This window comes from Podarcis melisellensis, assembly GCF_964234715.1.
Source record: "Podarcis melisellensis genome assembly, chromosome: 13".
Classification (NCBI taxonomy): Eukaryota; Metazoa; Chordata; class Lepidosauria; order Squamata; family Lacertidae; genus Podarcis; species Podarcis melisellensis.
In genome coordinates this window covers 35,652,692-35,672,546 of record NC_138545.1, presented here as the reverse complement: position 1 = coordinate 35,672,546, position 19,855 = coordinate 35,652,692, and the positions used below count along the sequence as shown (strand labels likewise).

General features: G+C 46.3%; 1 protein-coding gene across 1 annotated transcript; it reads left to right on the top strand.

The window, feature by feature from the left end:
• The first annotated feature begins 1,474 nt into the window (after positions 1 to 1,474).
• DLX3 (distal-less homeobox 3) lies at positions 1,475 to 18,588 on the top strand. Its single transcript, XM_081884385.1, has 3 exons — positions 1,475 to 2,029; positions 4,993 to 5,183; positions 17,751 to 18,588. Exons 1-3 carry the CDS (start codon positions 1,699 to 1,701, stop codon positions 18,117 to 18,119), a joined length of 891 nt encoding a protein of 296 aa, XP_081740511.1. The 5' UTR covers positions 1,475 to 1,698; the 3' UTR covers positions 18,120 to 18,588.
• The last annotated feature ends 1,267 nt before the right edge of the window (positions 18,589 to 19,855 follow it).

Here is a 19,855-nt window from a genome sequence, read left to right as displayed (position 1 = left end):
TTATCCACGCAGCTAGAAACACACATTCCCAGCCCAGACACAGATATCCTTGTATAAATGCACAAATGCATGCCCGCTTAGAACCCACGCATCGCATATGCGCACCCCTGAACATGACATATTGGAACACTGATACTTTGGCTTACATGTGGTGCAATAGATCTGGAAGGGAGTTCAAATCCTGTCTCTGGGTGTGTTGCTTTCTGGGCTTCACTTCCTTATCAATAAAATGGGAAGAAGAGGATCTGCCTCGCAAGGCGGTTATTATGAGAAGTGCATTGGCTCAGGTCCAGCCAACAATTACCCCTCCAATAAAAGGCAACAAAGAAATCAGTCACAACTTTGTTTAAACCCCACCTTTTCCTTTCAGCTGGATTTAATCAGGATTCACTGTACACGCATCGGAGGAACGGGAGGTGGAATAAAGATTAATAATAATAATAATAATAATAATAATAATAATAAAGATTTGCAAAGCAGTTTCTAAATGAACAAGTGCTGGATCTGGGGTGTGTGTGTGTGTGTGTGTGTGTGCGTGTAATGAAGACCCGAAAGCAATTTGCAAATGAATGATAGAATCATAAAGTTGGAAGGGACACCCCGGGTCATCTAGTCCAACCCGCTGCAAAGCAGGAACGCACCCATACAGGGATCGAACCCATGACCTTGACATTATCAGCACCATCCTCTAACCAAGTGAACTAAGTGCTACATCCGTCATCAAGGTATCCAGGTGTTATAAGATAATTCACAGGGGACTCTGAAGGACAGGTAGAAACTTTTAATTTAACGGGGGGGCGGGGTTTCCAACCACCTCAGACTATAATGCCGGCAACGGTTTGTGAAGTGCTTTAAAAACAGATAAAGAATGCTCTGTGCATCATTTAAACAAAAACCTGTAGAATTTGAGTGCGCCTCCGCCATTCCAGCTGGAATGGGACAGATGGAGGCTGCATGCAGGCCCCCCCAAAATCAGGCCCAGCGCCACCCAAGCACACTTTTCCATAGGTGAACAGAACAGAACAAACGCAGAACAGGTCTGCCTCTCTCCCCATCCCAACGGATGCTCCTCTTTATAAGACAGTTAATCCCTCCCACAGTCAAGGGGGGAGATATAGGGAGAGCCACCCTGGGGGTTTTTGTGAGGGAGGTGATCCATCTCCTCTCCAATGGTGTTATATATATGTGTGTGTGTGCGTGCTCCCCAGAGGCATGTATATGTAAATATGTGTGTGCATGTGTGCTTTGAAAGGGTTGCATTTGTTTTCTCCTCCGCTCCTTTTTTAAAAAAAAATTAAAAGAAGTATGGAGAGATGGAAAGAAAGAAAGAAAAGGCAAAGAGAGAAGGGAGTGGGGGGGGGAGAGTCTGTTTTGCCTGCAAGGCAATATTTCTGGAGCCAATCGGAATGCAGTATCCACCCTTCCCTACTCCCTAATTAAAGGGTTTAAGCAAGCTGGCTGGGTTGGATTTCTTACACATTTTCCCTGGAGGAGGGCTGGAACAGCAGCAGCAGCAGCAGCTATTACTGCAGCAATGACTGAGTAAGCCTACTCAGGAGGAGGAGGAAGAAGAGGAGGAGATCTGCCCCAAACCCTACAAGCAAGCCTTGCACACTTTTATTTTTAGGGGTGGGTGGGTTTGGTTTCCTTTTGCCCAACTTGGTGGACCTTTGCAACGCCGGCGTGGACCTTCTCACCATGAGTGGATCCTTTGATAAGAAGATCACCAGTATTTTGACGGACATCTCCAGCTCCCTGAGTTGCCATGTGGCCACCAAGGACTCCCCTACGCTCCCCGAGTCGTCCATCACGGATCTGGGTTACTACAGCACCCCACATAACCAGCACGAGTATTATCCCAGCCAAACGTACACCCAGCCGATGAACCATTATGCGTACCACCCCCAATTTAACCTCAATGGGATTGGGGGTGCTGGGACGTACTCCCCGAAATCTGATTACCCCTACAGCACTTCCTACAGGCCGTATGGATCTTTCCGGGATCAGCCATTGCCCAGTCAAGAAACAGGTAAGGAGAATATTTATGTTCCCGGCGAGCGAAGTCAAGGGTATGAGAAGCTCTCTCTGTGTGTGTGTTAGTGACACTATTGAGACAGGGGAGTTTTAGGGTTCAGGGAGGTTAAGACCTTCCTAGAATGTGGAATCACTTTCCCCCCATTCTCTTGGAAAATATTCTTACTTATAGAAGAGAAGGAGGATATACTTTGGTAATATCTTCTGAGAAAGGTATTACGACTGAACAGGAAAACTGGACACGGGGAACTTCTCTTTTGCTCTGTCACACTAGACAACAAGTACACTTTCTGGAGGGGTCCAGTAGCCCCACTGAACCATGAACTTCTAGGATGAGGCTAAATCAGTGCCCTCGATCCACAAACATTCGCTTCAGGGCTTGCTGCTGTTAGACGTTCCTGCATCTCTTGAACCAGATTGCTAGTCCCGTCCATAAAGTTATCCTGCAATATTAAAAGACTGAAACGGTGTTTCCAGTTCTGTGATCCCTTTCAGAAGCACAAGTCTGGCCACTGGCAAGTTAGAGGCGACAACAGCGTAGCCAAGGGGGCTACTGCCCCATCCTTTCCCTCCTTATTCCCTTGCCATTTGCCACATTCAGACTCTGCCATAAAAGATGTAATATGAAGAATTCATTGCAGGCTTTATTCTGGCATGAAATAGCAAAGCCACTGATGGAGGTCTTCGGGTTATACAACTTTTTTCTATTAAAAGCGGTGGTGGACTATCTTCTCTCAATTTGAGAAAGAGGGGAGAAAAATATCTGAAGGCGGCTTTTCCATCCTAGATCTATTTCTTCAGTGTACTTAAGAGATACGAGTTTAGGAATACCCCACAGTATAACTTCGTAACCCAGTCTACATAAAAAAATATTATGAACTGGTCCGTGACTTTTGATTGCTGTCTCTTCTTATGTAAACTACAAGTGACTTTGACAAGAATATCACAATAGCTTCTTTTGCTCAAATGAGAGTTTGATATTTTGTACATCCCCCCCCCACCTCCCCACCCCGCAGATTCTGTGACTTTTTGAAGGGAAAAATAATATTCACCTCCCCAACATGCACACTTAAAAAATAAACACCACTATTTTGTCCTGTGACCGTCTATTCCAAGTTTATACATATTTATTTTCTGTGAGTGTACGAACAGGTGTGCAGAATTTACTGGGCTTCTCTCCCCCTCCTCTCCAAAACTTTTTATTTGAGGTACTTTGCAACTTATGATTGGAAGAGGAGAGACGTTTGATTTGGTATCACCGATTAAAACGTAGGTAATAAAGTGGAAAGTTTAAGAATCAAAAGATGCCAGCAAGAAGGCAATATGTTTCTTTTATTAAAAATAAAAATAAATAAAAATAAAAGCTCCATGGAAAATAGTAGTTCTTGTTTCCAAGTACATGGGTTTAGGATGGAGGGGTGTAAAGGTGAGAAAAGTCTTTCTCTGTCAACAAAACTGAGCATGCCGATTTTCTAAGTGAAGCAGGCTAGAGATGCTGGCCGGCCGTTTGAGGCCTAATTCACGCCCTCACTCCCCACAAATATTTCAGGAAGGGAACATGGGGGCTGTGTGGTTCCGACTGTCCCCACGTAACCGGACAATGCTTCCTGCCAGGGAGAAAAAATATCCATGGATACACGAGTGAGACTGAGAAATGGAGACAGTTTTAGAAAGGCAAACTGGGAAGGACATGGAGGAGGAGGCAGGTTTTGTGAGCCAGGAGGTTTGAAGCAGAGCAAAGCCGGCTAGGCCAAAGTCCAGCCATGTCCAGCCCTGGAAATGCTAAAAACATCAGGTGAAAGAGTGAAGAAACTGAGACTAGAACAGAGGGAGAAAGGGAAATCTGAATACAGAAACCCAGGCAGCGATCAAATCACCAGAGTCGAGCCGAGCGAAGGAAAAATTGAAAACGAGAAAAATATCGGGCAAGGGAAGAGAAAGAAAAGTGCTAAAACCATGGGAAGTTTGATTATTTTCTGAAATCTTATCAGTGCAATCTCTTCCGCTTCCACTGAATAGGATGTTACAGAGTCCCAGAAGACTGGTCAGGAGAAGGGTCTTTTCCAATATTTGTGGGTAAAGTTGATTCTGTCTCAAGACAATAAAGCAACAGTTGGCTCGAAGCAACCTCTGCGGTACAGACTCCAGGGAGGTGAATTGACTGGTTCAAACCAAGTGTGCAATATGCCGTACCCAATGCCAGACCTGCTCAGAGTAAACCCATTGAAATGAATTGACAGGGCCAAATTGGAATGCATGATTCCTATGGGTCGACTTTGAGTGAAACTCAGGTTGGATGTAACCCTATATCTTTGTTTCCCATAGCATGCTCCAGATACCCCATTTAAACCACACATCGTTTCCCCGATCTAGCCCTAAAATATGGAGATTACAAAGCTTTGTTGACTGAGAAGGGTTGGGGGGAATGGATGATGGAGGTACCATGTCTATGGAGGCGTTATATTAGGCCACTTAGGGTTGTGTGATGGGTCTTTGACATCAGAGGTTGGTTTTCTAACTTTCATGTTTTCTGCACCCCTGGGAACCAGCGGAGGGGAGTTAGATGCTTTCGTGTTGTGCAGAAGTCGGGCGGGTTCTTGGGGGCAAATTAAGAGTTTTGGGGAGCAGCCCAGCAAAATAAAATAGTCTCCAGAGGAGATCACAGTTATCCTGCCCTTCTGTTGAGCCGCCGTTCTCAAAGGGCTGATCTTTGCCGTCCTAGAGAAATGCACGTTGTTCTCTGCAGCCAGGCTTTCATTCATTCTCTTTTCCAGCAGAGACCGAGAACTTGGAGCCTTCTGCGGAAAGGCAGCTTGCCTCTCCAAAAGTATAAAAAGCAAACTCCTTTCCCGCAACTCCTTTTCCAGTTCCGATCCAGCAACTCGCTGTGGTTTTATTTATTTTTGCGCTCTGATGTATTTCTTCCTCTGCTTTCCCCCCCTCTGCCCCTTTCTGCAGTCTCAGTGAAGGAAGAACCCGAGCCAGAAGTGCGGATGGTCAACGGGAAGCCCAAAAAGATCCGAAAGCCGCGCACGATCTACTCGAGTTACCAGCTGGCTGCCTTGCAGAGGAGATTCCAAAAAGCGCAGTACCTGGCGCTGCCAGAGAGGGCAGAGTTGGCCGCGCAGCTTGGACTGACCCAGACTCAGGTAGAAACAAGCACACACTGGAAATAAGAACATCCTGGTCTGTTTAGCTTTCCGACTCTGTTTAGGGAAACGCGGGCGTGAGAGGGACATGTGCGTGGAACTCCAGCAAAATCTCAGGAAGCTGCTGGATTTAAGTGGCCCTAGATGGTTGGGAGATCCCCAGCAGGAGTTTCACAGCTCTGGAATAAAATAGCTTAGGACAGTAAGAGAAAAAATAGTTTCAGGTGTTTGGATGTTTGATCTTTCTTCTCGATTTCCCAATTGCTTTGGGACTTCCAGCTGTTGGAATCCCAGTCCATTACAGTGGTACCTCGGGTTAAGTACTTAATTCGTTCCGGAGGTCCGTTCTTAACCTGAAACTGTTCTTAACCTGAAGCACCACTTTAGCTAATGGGGTCTCCTGCTGCTGCCGCACCGCTGGAGCACGATTTCTGTTCTCATCCTGAAGCAAAGTTCTTAACCCGAGGTACTATTTCTGGGTTAGCGGAGTCCGTAACCTGAAGCGTATGTAACCCGAGGCACCACTGTACTACAAAAGTGGAGTCCTGCAGCTGAAAATCTGATGATACATGTCAAATCCTTATATGAAATTCAGCCCCCTTGACTCTATTTTTCTTCACCCCCTCCCCACTCCTCTAGGCACTGCATGCAGGTTTCCCCCCTATCTGCCGCTTTGACCTCATTTTCCTCAGCCCCTCCAGTTCCTAGCCATTTGTGAGGATGTTTTGTTTTGTGTGTGTTTTAACCCACACAGCCAATATTTCACTTCTCTCTCTTGGCAAGCTGTGCGGAATGCCAGCATTCCACACTTTTCAACCTCTGCAGTTAGAATGTTTTTGCGCATTCCGTGGCATCGCAGCAAAAAGTTTTGGGATGGAGGGGATCGCAGAGAAGAGGGGTCTGGGTTTTTCTGCTGCTGCGCAAGGTGACATATGTCGGTGTCTCTTTGATGAGAGCAGTAGCTCTGATAACATGGGGATCATGTGTTGGCATCGGCTTAGACAATATTGACAGGTTTGGAGCAATGGGCCGCAGCACGGAAGGGAAAGAGTCAAGTCTCCATCGCTCCTCCACTGTCTCAGGCCTACTCATTTGTCTCTGGCTGGGGCTCAGTGATCCAGAGCGGAATGCCGACTGCCCTGAGAGGCGGTGGCGGCAGGAAACACGTAGGTGTGGCGATGCAACTCCTGTGTTTTGGCAGAGTCCCTTTCTTCCTCCTGAGGCCAAGGGAGGCTCAGCTGAGAGGTGCTGATGGGTAACTGCGAGGAGGAAGTTGACCAAGTTTGGAAAACAACTCCTTGCTAGCCTCTGGAGGAGGTGTGGAGAACTTGTGGCACTTCGGGTGTTGCTGGACTCGCAGTTCAGAGCAGCCCTAGCCAGCACAACCAATGGACAGGGATGATGGGGCTCTTGTAGTTCCGAAATATCTGGAAAGCCACATTGGCTGAACACAAGCAGCTGGTGGACCAACTAGCGACTGCATATCCGGGTTGACAGTTGTTGGGTGACAGAAGGCGCCATGTCCCAAGTAGGATGGCTTGCATGTGTCTTTTGCGTACTGTTGTTTAAGACACAAAATATTTGCCTCTCATGCTTCTCCACACAAACAGCATACCCTCCAATAGTTCTCTGATGGAAATAGGGACGTCTTATTCCATACCCTCCGACATTTCTCTGATGAAAATAGAGATGTCTTATTCCATACCCTCTGACATTTCTCTGATAAAAATAGGGACGTCTTATTCCATACCCTCCGACATGTCTCTGATGAAAATAGGGTCGTCTTATTCCATACCCTCCAACATTTCTCTGATGAAAATAGGGATGTTATATTCCATACCCTCCAACATTTCTCTGATGAAAATAGGGACATCTTATTCCATACCCTCCAACATTTCTCTGATGAAAATAGGGACATCTTATTCTATAACCTCCGGCATTTCTCTTATGAAAATAGGGACGTCTTATTCCAAACCCTCCGACTTTTCTCCAATGAAAATAGGGACATCTTATTCCAAACCCTCCGACTTTTCTCCAATGAAAATAGGGACGTCTTATTCCATACCCTCCGACATTTCTCTGATGAAAATAGGGGCGTCTTATTCCACACCCTCCAACATTTCTCCAATGAAAATAGGGACGTTCTAAGGGGAAAGCGGAACATTCTGGGATCAAATCAGAAACCGGGATGGCTTTTGAAAATCCAGGACTGTCCCTGGAAAATAGGGGCACATGGAGGGTCTGATCAGATGCATAAGCTGTCTCGTTGTTATTCCCATTTAACAGGATTGAGGGAGGAGGGAGCTAAGGTTAAGAAAGAGCAACTCCTGCAAGGCTGTTCCAGGTGTGACTGGGCTGAGGATGGATCTACCAGAATAGCCCACCAAGCTATCTAGTAGTAGGCCACGGGAACAGCTGGGCAGATCTTATTCAAGGCAAACTCTCCTCGGGTAACAAAAAAACTGAAAGAAAGGAGGAGGGAAATGGTGGCAGCATTATACTGGCAGCATCTGATTTTCTCCATTTGAGCTATGTCCCACCCACCCCCTATTTTTTTATTGCCCCTCTGCATAATTACTTTGGCCCTAGCAATACATGTGTTGTGGGTCAGGCTGCACGGCTGGAGTCTTGGGCAGCAATCCTGACCTCACTTACTCCTGAGTAGACATCCTTAGGATTGCACTCTTAATCTGGGAATCAGTCCCATCGAATCCAGCAAGACTTACTTACATGAATAGGATCAGGCTGTGAATATTTCTCATTTTCTTGGATTTTTGCCCATACAGTTTAAAGCATTGGGAAGGTGTGTGTACCTGTATGTCATTTTTTTTAGACTGCCGATAACCATCTGTTTCCTTGGGCAAATGGTGGCTGCAGCTTTCAAGGGGGAGGGAGGACAAAAAAAGAAGAAAAAGACTTTTGAAACATCTAAACCAGATGAAAAAAGCCCAGCGCTAACTGGTTTCAATCCTACACATGCTTCCTGGGGAGGAAAGGGCATTTGAACTCGGCCCAGGCTTCTTTCTTAGAAGACCTGCGTAGGGTTGCTCTGTAAGACCCACTGAACAGAGGGAGATTTCCATCAAAAGGATTTGTACTGTCAGTTGAAATCTCAGCTAATCGTCATCTGTGGAGGACCAAAGCAGAGATAGCATTTCCTGCAGTGTTAACCGCAGCAGTGTGTGTGTGTCTCAAATCAAATACCAAAACTTTATGATACCTCTGTCTTTTGTTTTTGGCAGTGGAACGGGGATGGTATTTTGATGAGGAAAATAGTGCACTCGAAAGGCTTAACCTCCTGTGCTGTGCCATAATTTCAGGGCTCATTCGCTTGCTATAAAGATTTTCTTTTAAATGTAGACAATCCCATTTCCGGTTCCCCAAGTGATACCTGAGTTGCCTGGGCAGGGCTATCCCCGTCCTCCGATGCTTTTGGATGAATTTGGCAAGTTTCCTGGACAACGGAAGCTTCTCCGCCTGTCTTTGCTTAAATGGGACGTTTGGAGGCCAAAAAGTCTCTGGGTGCTTCCAGAAGCTTGCTATTTTTGGGTGGGATTCAATCACAAGCACCAGCTGGTTTAGGTTGCACCATTATAATTGGCTGGGAAGTCTTGAGCAACAAGCCTGCCCCCCCTCCTAAATTGGACTCTTTGCGATAAGCGATGGGAAATTGTGCTGCGAAGTGTGGGGTAACATTTGCTTTGCTTTGATCCAGCAGCATCTGACTTCCCTGCAAGCAAATCAGCATGAATATGCAATAAAATAAATCTGCTTTTTAAGACAACTATGGCAAGTAGCGGGGTTAGGCCATCTGTCTGTTAGGCATGACAGGAGGCCAGATTGGACCACCTTAAAGGACTTTTGACACCCCTTCTTAGCCTTTAATGTGACTTTTAAGGAGCCTGGATGGGAACAGTGATGGAGAGTTGGTAAGGATATTATGGGGTTAGACTTAAATAGCATTTGGGTTCCTTCTGATACAATGATGCAAAATACTAAATAAAGCAATATTGGCAAGTACTGCTTCACAACATTTGGGAGATGAACTCAGTGCAGGGACATGTTTGCCTAGATGTCAGGGTTTAACTGTAAAATTCTGGCTTCTTGTTCGATTTTCCTGGTATAAAACTCAACACAAAGGTTTGAAGTTGAGCCAAGGCTCACTGGAACCTGTTGTCATTAGGACCAGACTGCCTTTAAGCATGTGCAGAGTGCTTTCCTTTTCACCACTTACTTTCCCACTAACGTCTCTTCATATACCTGGCAGGGGTTTCGTGTCAGAGTTCTGGATTCGAACTCTGCCCGTGAAATCAATTGCTGTCTGAAAATCAGAAACAGGCCCGGTGGCATTTGGCTGCGTCGAAACCTAAGTTAAAACCCCAAAGCTGGAAGACTGCTTAAACTTAGCTCTCTGGCCTTATCTGGTAGACATTTTATTGCAAGTAAAACTCAGTTGGCTATTCCTGTGAAACTTAACCATGCAAATCTACATGAGAAGGATGTTTCACTGTGTTCAGTGGGCCTCACTCCCAGCCAGTAAAGGCCCATCCATTCCTCAGCTTAGTGTGGATTGCAAAGCCTGCCTCCCTCCGTTAATTCCCCCTCGTCCAGCTGCTGTTCTCCTCCAACTACAGCCATCTCACTCTTTCTCCTCCCTAAACCCATTGAGTTCAATGGGTCTTACTTCTGAGTAGGCAATATAGCCGGGTGCCCAGATGTTAAAAAAGGGGAGGCAGGGCTCCTGCACCTTTAATTGTTGTGCAGAAGAGGGAATTTCAGCAGGTGTAGCTTGGTATGCAAAATCCAGCTGCTGAAATTCCTCCTTCAACGCCACTATTAAAAGTGCAGGGGTTGCATCATGATGTACAGTGTGCAGATAACCACAGACCTGCTTTCAGGTAAACACTTAGGAGTGATCCTTTGTATTGTTTAGAAGATGGATTGATTGCCTGCCCTTTAAAGCACATGGAGATAAAAGTTTTTCGTATTGCAAAGTTGCAGAACTGCCCACAGAAGGCTCAGATCATTGTTCAGCTCTCGCTCTCTCGCTCTCATATGTATATATATTCTATAGCAAACTGCCTGGAAACTTTGCTAGGCCCTCTCCAGTAGGACGTCCGACGCCAGAAGCAATTTGACCCAATTACTCCAGCTGCAATTTGGGGAGGCAGAGGCATGAGGACATAATAGCAGTCATGCAACTTCCGCTGTTTACGCCAAGCTCTGGCTGGAAGGCGGTGGCTATCTAGGCAAGGAGGAGCAGGGAGACTTGAAGAGTCGCTGACCTCTTATCTGGTACAACCACAGAGATGGGTTTGGAGCAGTCCTTCTCGTCTCCAGCGCCAATCAAGGCTCAGAACCGGAATCTTTCCAAGCCCAAGTTTCAAAACTTGTACAGTAAAGATCAGGCATAGGCAAACTCCGGCCCTCCAGATGTTTTGGAACTACAATTCCCATCATCCCTAGCTAACATGACCAGTGGTCAGGGATGATGGGAATTGTAGTCTCAAAACATCTGGAGGGATGGAGTTTGGTATGCCTGGTAAAAGATAAAGGCATGACGTCATAGAGTTGTGCAGAAGCCTCATGGCCTTTCTCAGGGGTGGCCAACTCCCAAGAGACTGCAATCTACTTACAGAATTAAAAACTGGCAGTGATCTACCACCATTTGGGGGGGGGGGTCAAAGTTGTTGAGCTTTTTTTTATGGAGGAGCCCTGTTTTTTAAGGGGTTTGGGGGGAAAAGAGGAACCAACAAATCGCTGGGGGAACAAACAGCCTCACTGAGTAATCTCCATCTTCCGTGCAACAATGGAGGACAGGGCGGGGGTGGGGCAGGGTTCGATTTTACCAACGCTAAGGAAAGGGACCCAGCGATCGACCGTGATCTACCAAAACCTTCCAGGATCACGACTGACCTGTTGGACATCCCTGGTCTATCTGATCCAGCTCCCTGCTTGGTGATGTATATCGCCTGCTCAGATCTTAGAGCGTCCCCATTGATGGCTTTCTAAAAAGCCTCTACGAAAAGATTTGCAGCGGAAGACCCGTACCAAACATTTGACGCTTCCCCCAAAGAATTGTAGCTCAGTGAGGAGTAAACTACAGTTCCCAGAATTCTTTTTTTTTTGGGGGGGTGCTTTGTTGAAGACGTGTGGTTGCTCACAAATGCTCTCACATGCAATCGGAGATCGCGCTCAGCTCCTCTTCCCAGCAGAACCTGCTTCTCAAAGGTTTTCCCTGGGTGGTGATGGAAAGGACAGGATCCAGCTCCCCTTGAAAAGCATCCACAAGACCTGTTTACCCATGCTTGCAATCAGCTGTGCTAAAATAGCTCAGCAAAAAGCAAAGATTCAAAGGATTCTTCACCGCATAAAACCTTATGTGGGCAGGATCCCACCCCTCACCCCCCTGTCACACATACAGATGGTTCCCTAGGATTGAAAGCAAGGATTTATTTTGTGGGAGAGACAAGCTTGGCTGAGCTAAAATTGAATTTCCTCGTGAATTTAAGCAGGTGAAGATTTTGTTTTATTTTATTACGGAATCTAAAATCTTGAGACTGAAAAATATTAGGGACATAGTGTTAATTCATCTTCTTCAACAGGATAAACTTCCTTGAGGAAGAAGAAGTGTAATTGGAACAGCATGTATAATTAGAAATGTGGTATATAAAAAAAAAATTAAAATTTTGAGAATGGTATAAACCAGAGGTGGTTCACCAGATGTTGTCAAGCTACAACTCACATCATGCCAAAGTCCTGGTCAGGCCAGCTGGGGTTGATGGGTCCTGGAGTCCAACAACATCTTCAGGGTAATAATTTCCCCACCCTTGATTGATATACAATATATAAATCAGATTTGTCTTTGACTTTATGATGATTAAAAAAATTCTCTGTATGGTTTAAGCAGAGATTGGATGGCTGTCTGTCATGGATTCTTTAGTGGAGATTCCTGCATTGCAGGGGGTTGGACAAGATGACTTGATTTATTTTAATCTAAACTGCTTAGAATTGCTAATGGTTAAGCGGTATATAAAGGCCTTAAATTAGTAAATAAAAATATCCTTCCAACTCCACCCCCCTTTGAGTGCATTACCAATTACAGCTGCTGTTCTACACCCTAGCCCTGACATTTTGAATCTCAAGATCTTAGTTCCTTAAAAATCTTTTTTTTAAAAAGAAAACTTTCGTCTTTAAATTCACGAGCATCAATGCCGAATTCCTGCAAGTCTCCTCCGGCCGGCCATCTTGGTTTCCTCTGCTTCATCCCTCCCACCTTCGAACACGAAGCCTTGACTGTTTATTTCCTCCTCGCTTAGACTATCCCTGTTAAGCAGGTCAGTCAGGGAGAAGAAGCGAAGATGGAACGCAAGGTTGGCCAAGCACTTTGATGACAGCAAAGCTTCTCCCTCTGCTCCCTCTCTTTTAAAAGGTCGGCCTTCTTAATTGCCGCGATCTAAATAAGGCAGCAAGCTGGCGTGCTTCTGGGCTGCATGATACCGCCAAGAAAGATGTGGCGATGTAGCACGCTCATGGCCACCTGAGAATGCTCAGTAAAATGTTCTCAGGGCACATGTTGTGGGTGGGGTGACACTGACACAGCCTCATGGTGGTCAGGTGACTCCCTGGGGTCACACATTGATTAGTGACCCCCTTTCCCCCCTAATTTGGTGCAACGTAGCACTTGGCTCACTCCCCTGAGTCGCCTGGAGCTTTTTGCCATGTGATCACCGAGACAGGAATTTCCCCCAAGGTCCTGTTGGCTAGGCTGGTGTTTATTTGTCTCCTGCAGGAGGGCGCTTGGCTTGGCTCGCTTGCCTGAGTCACCTGAAACTCCTTGCTTAGAGTGTACCTGTTGTTTGCTCAAGAGACACACTGGGTGGCCAGGTTGGGATGAGCTTGGAGGCTTCTACAAGGTCCCTTGCTGTTCCATGATCGTAAAATATTCCACGTCATTACTAAGGCTGCATATGCACATTTAAATAACATCCCCCCACAAGAATCCTTGGAACTGTAATTAAGGGGGCTGATAAACTACAGTTCCCATTATTCTTTAGGGCAGGGGTGCCCAAACTTTTTTTTAAAAGGGCCAGATTTGATGAAATGAACATGTGTGGGGGCCGCCCGAAGTTCTTGAGCTTTTTTTAAGATTGTACCCCAAAGTTTTTTTTGAGCTTTTCTTAGGATTTGACCCCAATAAATAAGGTCCACAAGGCGGACTCCTGCTTTAGAGGGTTGGAAATGTGCTTTAAATATATGGTGTGTAGGTCAGGGGAACCTGTGGCCCTCAAGTTGTTGTTGGACTAGCTCAGTTGGCTACAGCGTTGTGCTGATAACGCTAAGGTTGCAGGTTTGATCCCTGCATTCCTGCACCACAAGGGGTTGGACCAGATCAATCAATCAGTTTTATTGTTTCCATTGCCGAACGTTTCGGCTCCCGGATGTCAAAAACCCAGAAGTAAGTGTTACATTTTTCAGAAGCCGAACGTCTGATGCGGCAGACAAGTGGCTTCTGATTGGCTCTTCCAATTTCAAGAGCCAATCCGAAGCTGTGCCTCAGAAATCGAACTTTTTGGATGTCGAACGTCCTTCTGGAAGGGATTATGTTCGACTTCTGAGGTACCACTGTATAATAGAAGCACAAATGGCACAGCTGCAAAACAGAAAAACCTTGGACCAGATGAGCCTCAGGGTCCCTCAAACTCTATGGTTCTATAATCCTATAACTCCTATCGTTTATTTCATTTCATTTCATGAAATTTATACACAGCTTCCTGCTAAAAAGCATCAAAGTGGTTTACGAAAAGGTCAAACAATAAAATTGAGGGGGGAAACACAACCCTACTTTAAAGCATTCAAAAGTTAAAATACTAAAACAGATTAAAATTACCCCAACGTTCTAAGCATATGGGTAGACACGTCTAAATAAAAATGTCTTTATGAATGACTTTATGAATGAAAAGATGATAGTGAAGGCACCTGCTTAATGTCAACAGGCAGGGAGTTTCAAAGTTCACCTGGGTTGGGAATTGGAGTCTACTGGCATCCGGAGGGCTGGAGGTTCACCCTGTAATAGATATCTCACCAAATGAGCTCTGTAGCTGAAAGCCCAGGATCCCTTCCCCAAAATGAATGTATCTGTTCTTCTTGTTTTGCTCGAGATGTCACTAGGATTTATAGGTTGGGTGTTTCTGACCTCCTTACAAGGCTGAACAGTGTTTGTTGTCCAAAAGTCTGCAGAGGCTGAGAGAGGACCTGATGGGTGTGCTTGATCATTTTAGGAAGTTCTTCAGAAACTCTGAAATGAAGAAGGTGCCATCACTGATAGATTCACAGTGCTTCCAGGCAGGAGGCTTAATTTGCAAATGGGACACTGCGATAACAGGTTTTCGGCAACAATATTTCTTCTTCTTCTTCTTCTTCTTCTTCTTCTTCTTCTTCTTCTTCTTCTTCTTCTTCATCTTTTAAAAACTTGAATGGATTTGCCCCCAAAGAGCAAATACAGGCTGGCATTTTGATGCTAATGATGTTGAGCGGACCCTGCAAAAATAAAAAACTTTCACACACGAGGAGCACCCGTCCTAAACACAACTGTTTTTAGTGGGACCTCTTGATTTTTCACACACACACACACACCAGCCCCAATTGATTTTTCTTTGGACATGAGGGGGAGCTGTTTCTTTAATCTTGCTGGATTTTGGAAATGCCTCTTTGGATTTGGAAATTGAGCTGATCCGTCAGGCAGCCAAGCCATCAAGGGATATGGCTCCCCCCGCAAGAATTCTGGGGACTGCAGTTTACTTCGCACAGAGCTGTAGCACCCTTGGCAAACTACAATTCCCAGGATTCCTTTAGGGGAAACTGTGTATGTTGTGGACATGACCCTGGCGCTTTTCTTTCCATTTCTGCCTTGGCATCTCCTTTTCTCCGAAAAGAGCATAGCAATTTCTTTTTCACTTTGCCCCTTCCTTGTCGGTCCTGGACCACTAACAGTTCATTCCTAGACATCTGCAGTCAGATGGAAGTCCCAAAATTACTTCCCGCTGCATATAGGACTGCAGCCTATTTTGGAATACTGTTAAGGGGTCACGTTCTGGAGTATTGTCCTTGCTTCTCATTCATTTCAGCGGAGCTCGCAGGGAGAATGTGCTGGTGGATGGGGCCCTTTGGCCTTTGGAAAGGGCCTTTCCCATTGTGTGTGTGTTCCTTTATTACAGCCGGCTTGCACAGACTCTAATACGTAATTTCCCCATGCCCTCTAATGCAAGCACACGCTGTGAGAACTTTGGCTGACTTCAGGTAACGTGCTCAGTCCTTCGTGACCTTGCAATCTATCCGTTCACAAATTAATTAATTGACAGGCAACAAATACCGAAGGCTGCAATTTGGAAGGCTGGAAGATGACTTTGCTCATAGGAACCCCTTGCCAGGTTTGCATCGTCAGTCACCACCTTGGGGGAGAAATCTCCCTCCCTCCTCCCGCCCACAAATAAGGCTATTTCCCAACCAGGCACAAAGGAGTCCTAATCTTTCCTCCTTCCTTGTTTTGACTCCCAGGAGTTTCTCTCCCTCTCTAGTCATTCCTCCCTTGCTCTTCCTTCCCCACCTACCACCCACTTTCTTTCGCTGCTCCTCGGATCTTTCTCCAAAGTGGGGCGCGTGTGAAGTCATCACTGCAGCCCTCAGAGCACTATCAGAAAGGCTCCAAGCCAGCTAGGCCGCCCTCCCAGCCCTGCCCTAAGTTTCGTCACCTCAGTCCTCCCAGCCCAAGAGGACTTGTAAAAAAAAACGTTCCAAAAGAGCTTGTCACCAAGACTTCTCGAAAGATCGGTTTTGGGGGGAAAGGGCGATTGTTTTGGGAAAACGTGTAGATGTGGCACCTCTTCTAGGGAGTGTGATGGGGGTGGGGAAGCTTCTGGAAAATATATTTATTATTTCATTTTACCTTTGGTCCAAGGAGTCTAGACTACAGTTAAAGCAGGAATGGGGAGCCCGTGGCCTTGCAAAATGTTTTTAGACGCCAACTCCCATCGTCCTTGAAAATTGACCATTCTGGCTGGGACCGAGTTGAGAATCCAACAACAATTGGATGGCCCCACTCCTACTTGAAAGAGGGACATTTTCCCCTCACTTCATCTGAACTCTTTGACAATGCGTGGAATTTATACATTCTGCCTTTGTCTCAACCAGGCACTTCTGCCTGAGGACGGCTTCCTCTTGGAAACAATTTATTTCTCTGGAAACAGAAGGAGAGGTTTACATTCTCAGATCTTGAAGTCCCATCATGATTCCAGAGATGTCTTTTGCTGTGGTAACTCAAAGCATGAACCGTACACAAGTTCAGAGGGGCAAATGTTGTTTCTCCACGTCTTCCCAGGCTGAGATTAGGCTGGAAAAGAAATGTGATGACTGAAAGCCGACAAGCTTTGGCTCGGGTTAAATCCTGGCTCATTATGATGGAGCAACTCTGTAGAACGCCGAAGTCCCAGTTCTTCTGAGTTCTAGGCAGCAGTAGTCTCTGGGTGTACCAGATCTCTGCCTGGTACAGCGTGGAGCTCTTAGAAGCATTAGCAGTTTGTAGAGCTACAACCCAACTCCAAAATTCTATATTAAGTACACCAAGTGGGTCTTTCCAGTCCTTCTTTTCCCTCTGACATCTATTCTACACACCACTCAGAAAAAACTTCCCCTCAATTGATGGGAGCTTCCATGATCATCCCTAGAAATGCAGTTGGGAAAATAAGAGTCATAGGCCACCTCTTGCCTCCTGTGCATGAAATTGGGGCCTATGATTGGGGCCATGCCACTGAATGTGTATTTTAGATGCTGGCACATTGTCTTGGTTAAGATCCACGTTCTCTTTGGCGTTCTAAAGTTGACATGGTCTGGGATAAGTGAGCACTCAACATAGGAAGATGCATTACCACAAAAGCAGACCACTGACCCATCTACCACAGTATTGCCCACACTGATTGGCAGCGTCTCTCCAGGGTTTCGGGAAAAGGTATTTCCCAACTTGAGAAACCAGGGGTTGAACGTGGAACATGCAAAGCATGTGCTCCACCACATGGACCAAGAAGGAGTGGTAACAACTCTCTCCATTCAGGAGTCCATGGTAGGGATGTCTTCTACCTGGACCCTGAGGTCCAGCACTGAGGGCCTTCTGGCGGTTCCCTCACTGCGAGAAGCCAGGTTAATGGGAACCAGGCAGAGGGCCTTCTCGGTAGTGGCACCCGCCCTGTGGAACACCCTCCCATCAGATATCAAAGAGAACAACAACTACCAGACTTTTATAAGACATTTGAATGCAGCCCTGTTTAGGGAAACGTTTAATGTTTGATGCATTACTGTATTTTAATAGTTTGTTGGAAGCCGCCTAGAGTGGCTGGGGAAGCCCAGCCAGATGGGCGGGGTATAAATAAATTGTTGTTGTTGTTGTTATTTCAACCCCATACCCTGATTTCAGAGCACAGAGTGCCACAGATGAAGCTCTCAGTCCAACCACACAGCTGTGAAACCTTTTCTTCTTTCTTCTTTTTTCATTTTTCATTCTCTCTTTATTCTCAGGTGAAAATCTGGTTCCAGAACCGAAGGTCCAAGTTCAAGAAACTGTACAAGAATGGAGAGGTCCCCTTGGAACACAGCCCCAATAACAGTGACTCCATGGCTTGCAATTCTCCGCCATCTCCCACCCTCTGGGACAGTAACACCCACAACAACAACAACAGCAATAGCAACAACAACCCAGCCGGCCGGAGCCAGCTCCCACAGCCGCTCTCCTATAACTCCCCACCAAGCTACCTGGAGGAGCACAGCCCCTGGTACCATCATCAGAACCTGAGCGGGCCTCACTTACAGCAAGGACCTCCGCCCACTCCTGGCTCTATGCATCACCCATCTCCAGGGCCTCCTCCCAATCCTGGAGCGGTATATTAACCTCCTTTGCCTCCTTGATGAAACCAGTGGAGCAGGAACAAAGGAATGAAGGAGAGGGAGAGGGAGACAGGGAGAAACAGACAGCGACAAGTCAAAACTCTTTGATGTGTTTTGCAGGACATGTACACATTCCATCCCATCTCAGGAACAACTGAGCTGCAGTAAAGGCTAAGACTTTTGAGAGACCATCTAAAAACAAGGGAAAGGGAAAGGTGGACGGGAGGGAGGGAGGGAGGGAGAAAAACTCATAGTCCATGTTGTATCTCAGCCAAATTGGTTTCACCCGCCCTACGTGACCAACCTCCTCAACTTCCTGCGTGGTTTATCTGTAGGCAGTTCTCCATCATCACCACCACCACCACCACCAGCTTCAGTCCGAAGGCTCTCTGCTTGGTTGGAGAGAAGCCCAGCGTCACACACAGCACCGCCCCAGCTTCCCGAGAAGAAAGTATACAACTGGTTTTCTTTACCTTCCTCTTGTTTTGTTGATTTGGTGTTGTTTGCTCACTTTCCCAAGCAAAGTGATTCAGAGAGGGATCTCCTTGGAGAGCTCTGAAGGATCTGGCAAGGTTTCAAAGTCCAATCAGTGTCATTTATGACAGGAACAGGATTTCTGTTGTTACTCGTCCATTCATTTGGGGAATGGGGGCAGTCATAGAATCATAGAATCATAGAGTTGGAAGAGACCACAAGGGCCATCGAGTCCAACCCCCTGCCAAGCACCACCAGTCTAACGAACCCCCCTCTCTCTATTCCTACATGACCTCCCAGAAATAATATCCAGCTAGAATTATTATTATTTTTAATTTAAGGAACATTTAGGAGATGGTGGGGGCAAGTAAACATTGTCACAACTTTAAACACACACACACACACATTTAATAAATTTAGGAGGAAAGCCAATTCCTTAGAAATAGGCATGACTGTGTTATAAAACTGGGCAGCATATAGCAGGTGTGGGGAATCTTTGGCCCTCCAGATGTTGCTGAACTACAACTCCCATCATCCTTGGGCACTGGTCATGCTTGCTGGGACTTATGGGAACTGTAGTTTGGCAACATCCGAAAGGTCAAAGGTTCCCCCTCCTGGTGTGCAGTGTTAACATAGTGCTTGAGAGCTTGTGGTCAGGGAGGTCAGGGGGAAAGTTCAGAGAGCTGTGAAGGAAAGGACCAATTCTGATCTCACTAGTGGCTATTTCAGGTTTACTCCAGGAGCCCTCTGGATTAGGAAAGCCAAACAGGTGGGGGATTAGACCCAGTTCTTCAACTGGGAATAAACTGAGGATAAAAATCCCAATGCAGGAAGAAAAGTTCTGATCCCAGGAACATTAGTCCAGGTTTAATATGGACCAAAATGGAGCTGGAAGGGACCACAAGAGTCATCTATCTAGTCCAGCCCCCCACAATGCAGGAATCTTTGGCCCGTTGTGGGGCCCGAACTCTCGACCCTGAGATTAAGAGTCTCATGCTCTAGCCAACTGAGCTATCCCCTGACGGAACTATTTGCCATGGGGTGTGCGTGAAAGATTCTGATCTCCTTTATGGCACTGCCCATCTGCGCTACCAATTTTTTGAACTAAAGTTATGCAAGAGGGCATTCAGCTTACACAGGATTGGAAGGACAAAGGTGTTGTGGAGTGGCATGGTGGCGGGGAGGAAGGCGTGGGGAGAGGGAACCTGGCCCAAATTACTGTGGGTTATTCCATGTTTACATCAGGTTAGGAGATGGGCTGTATA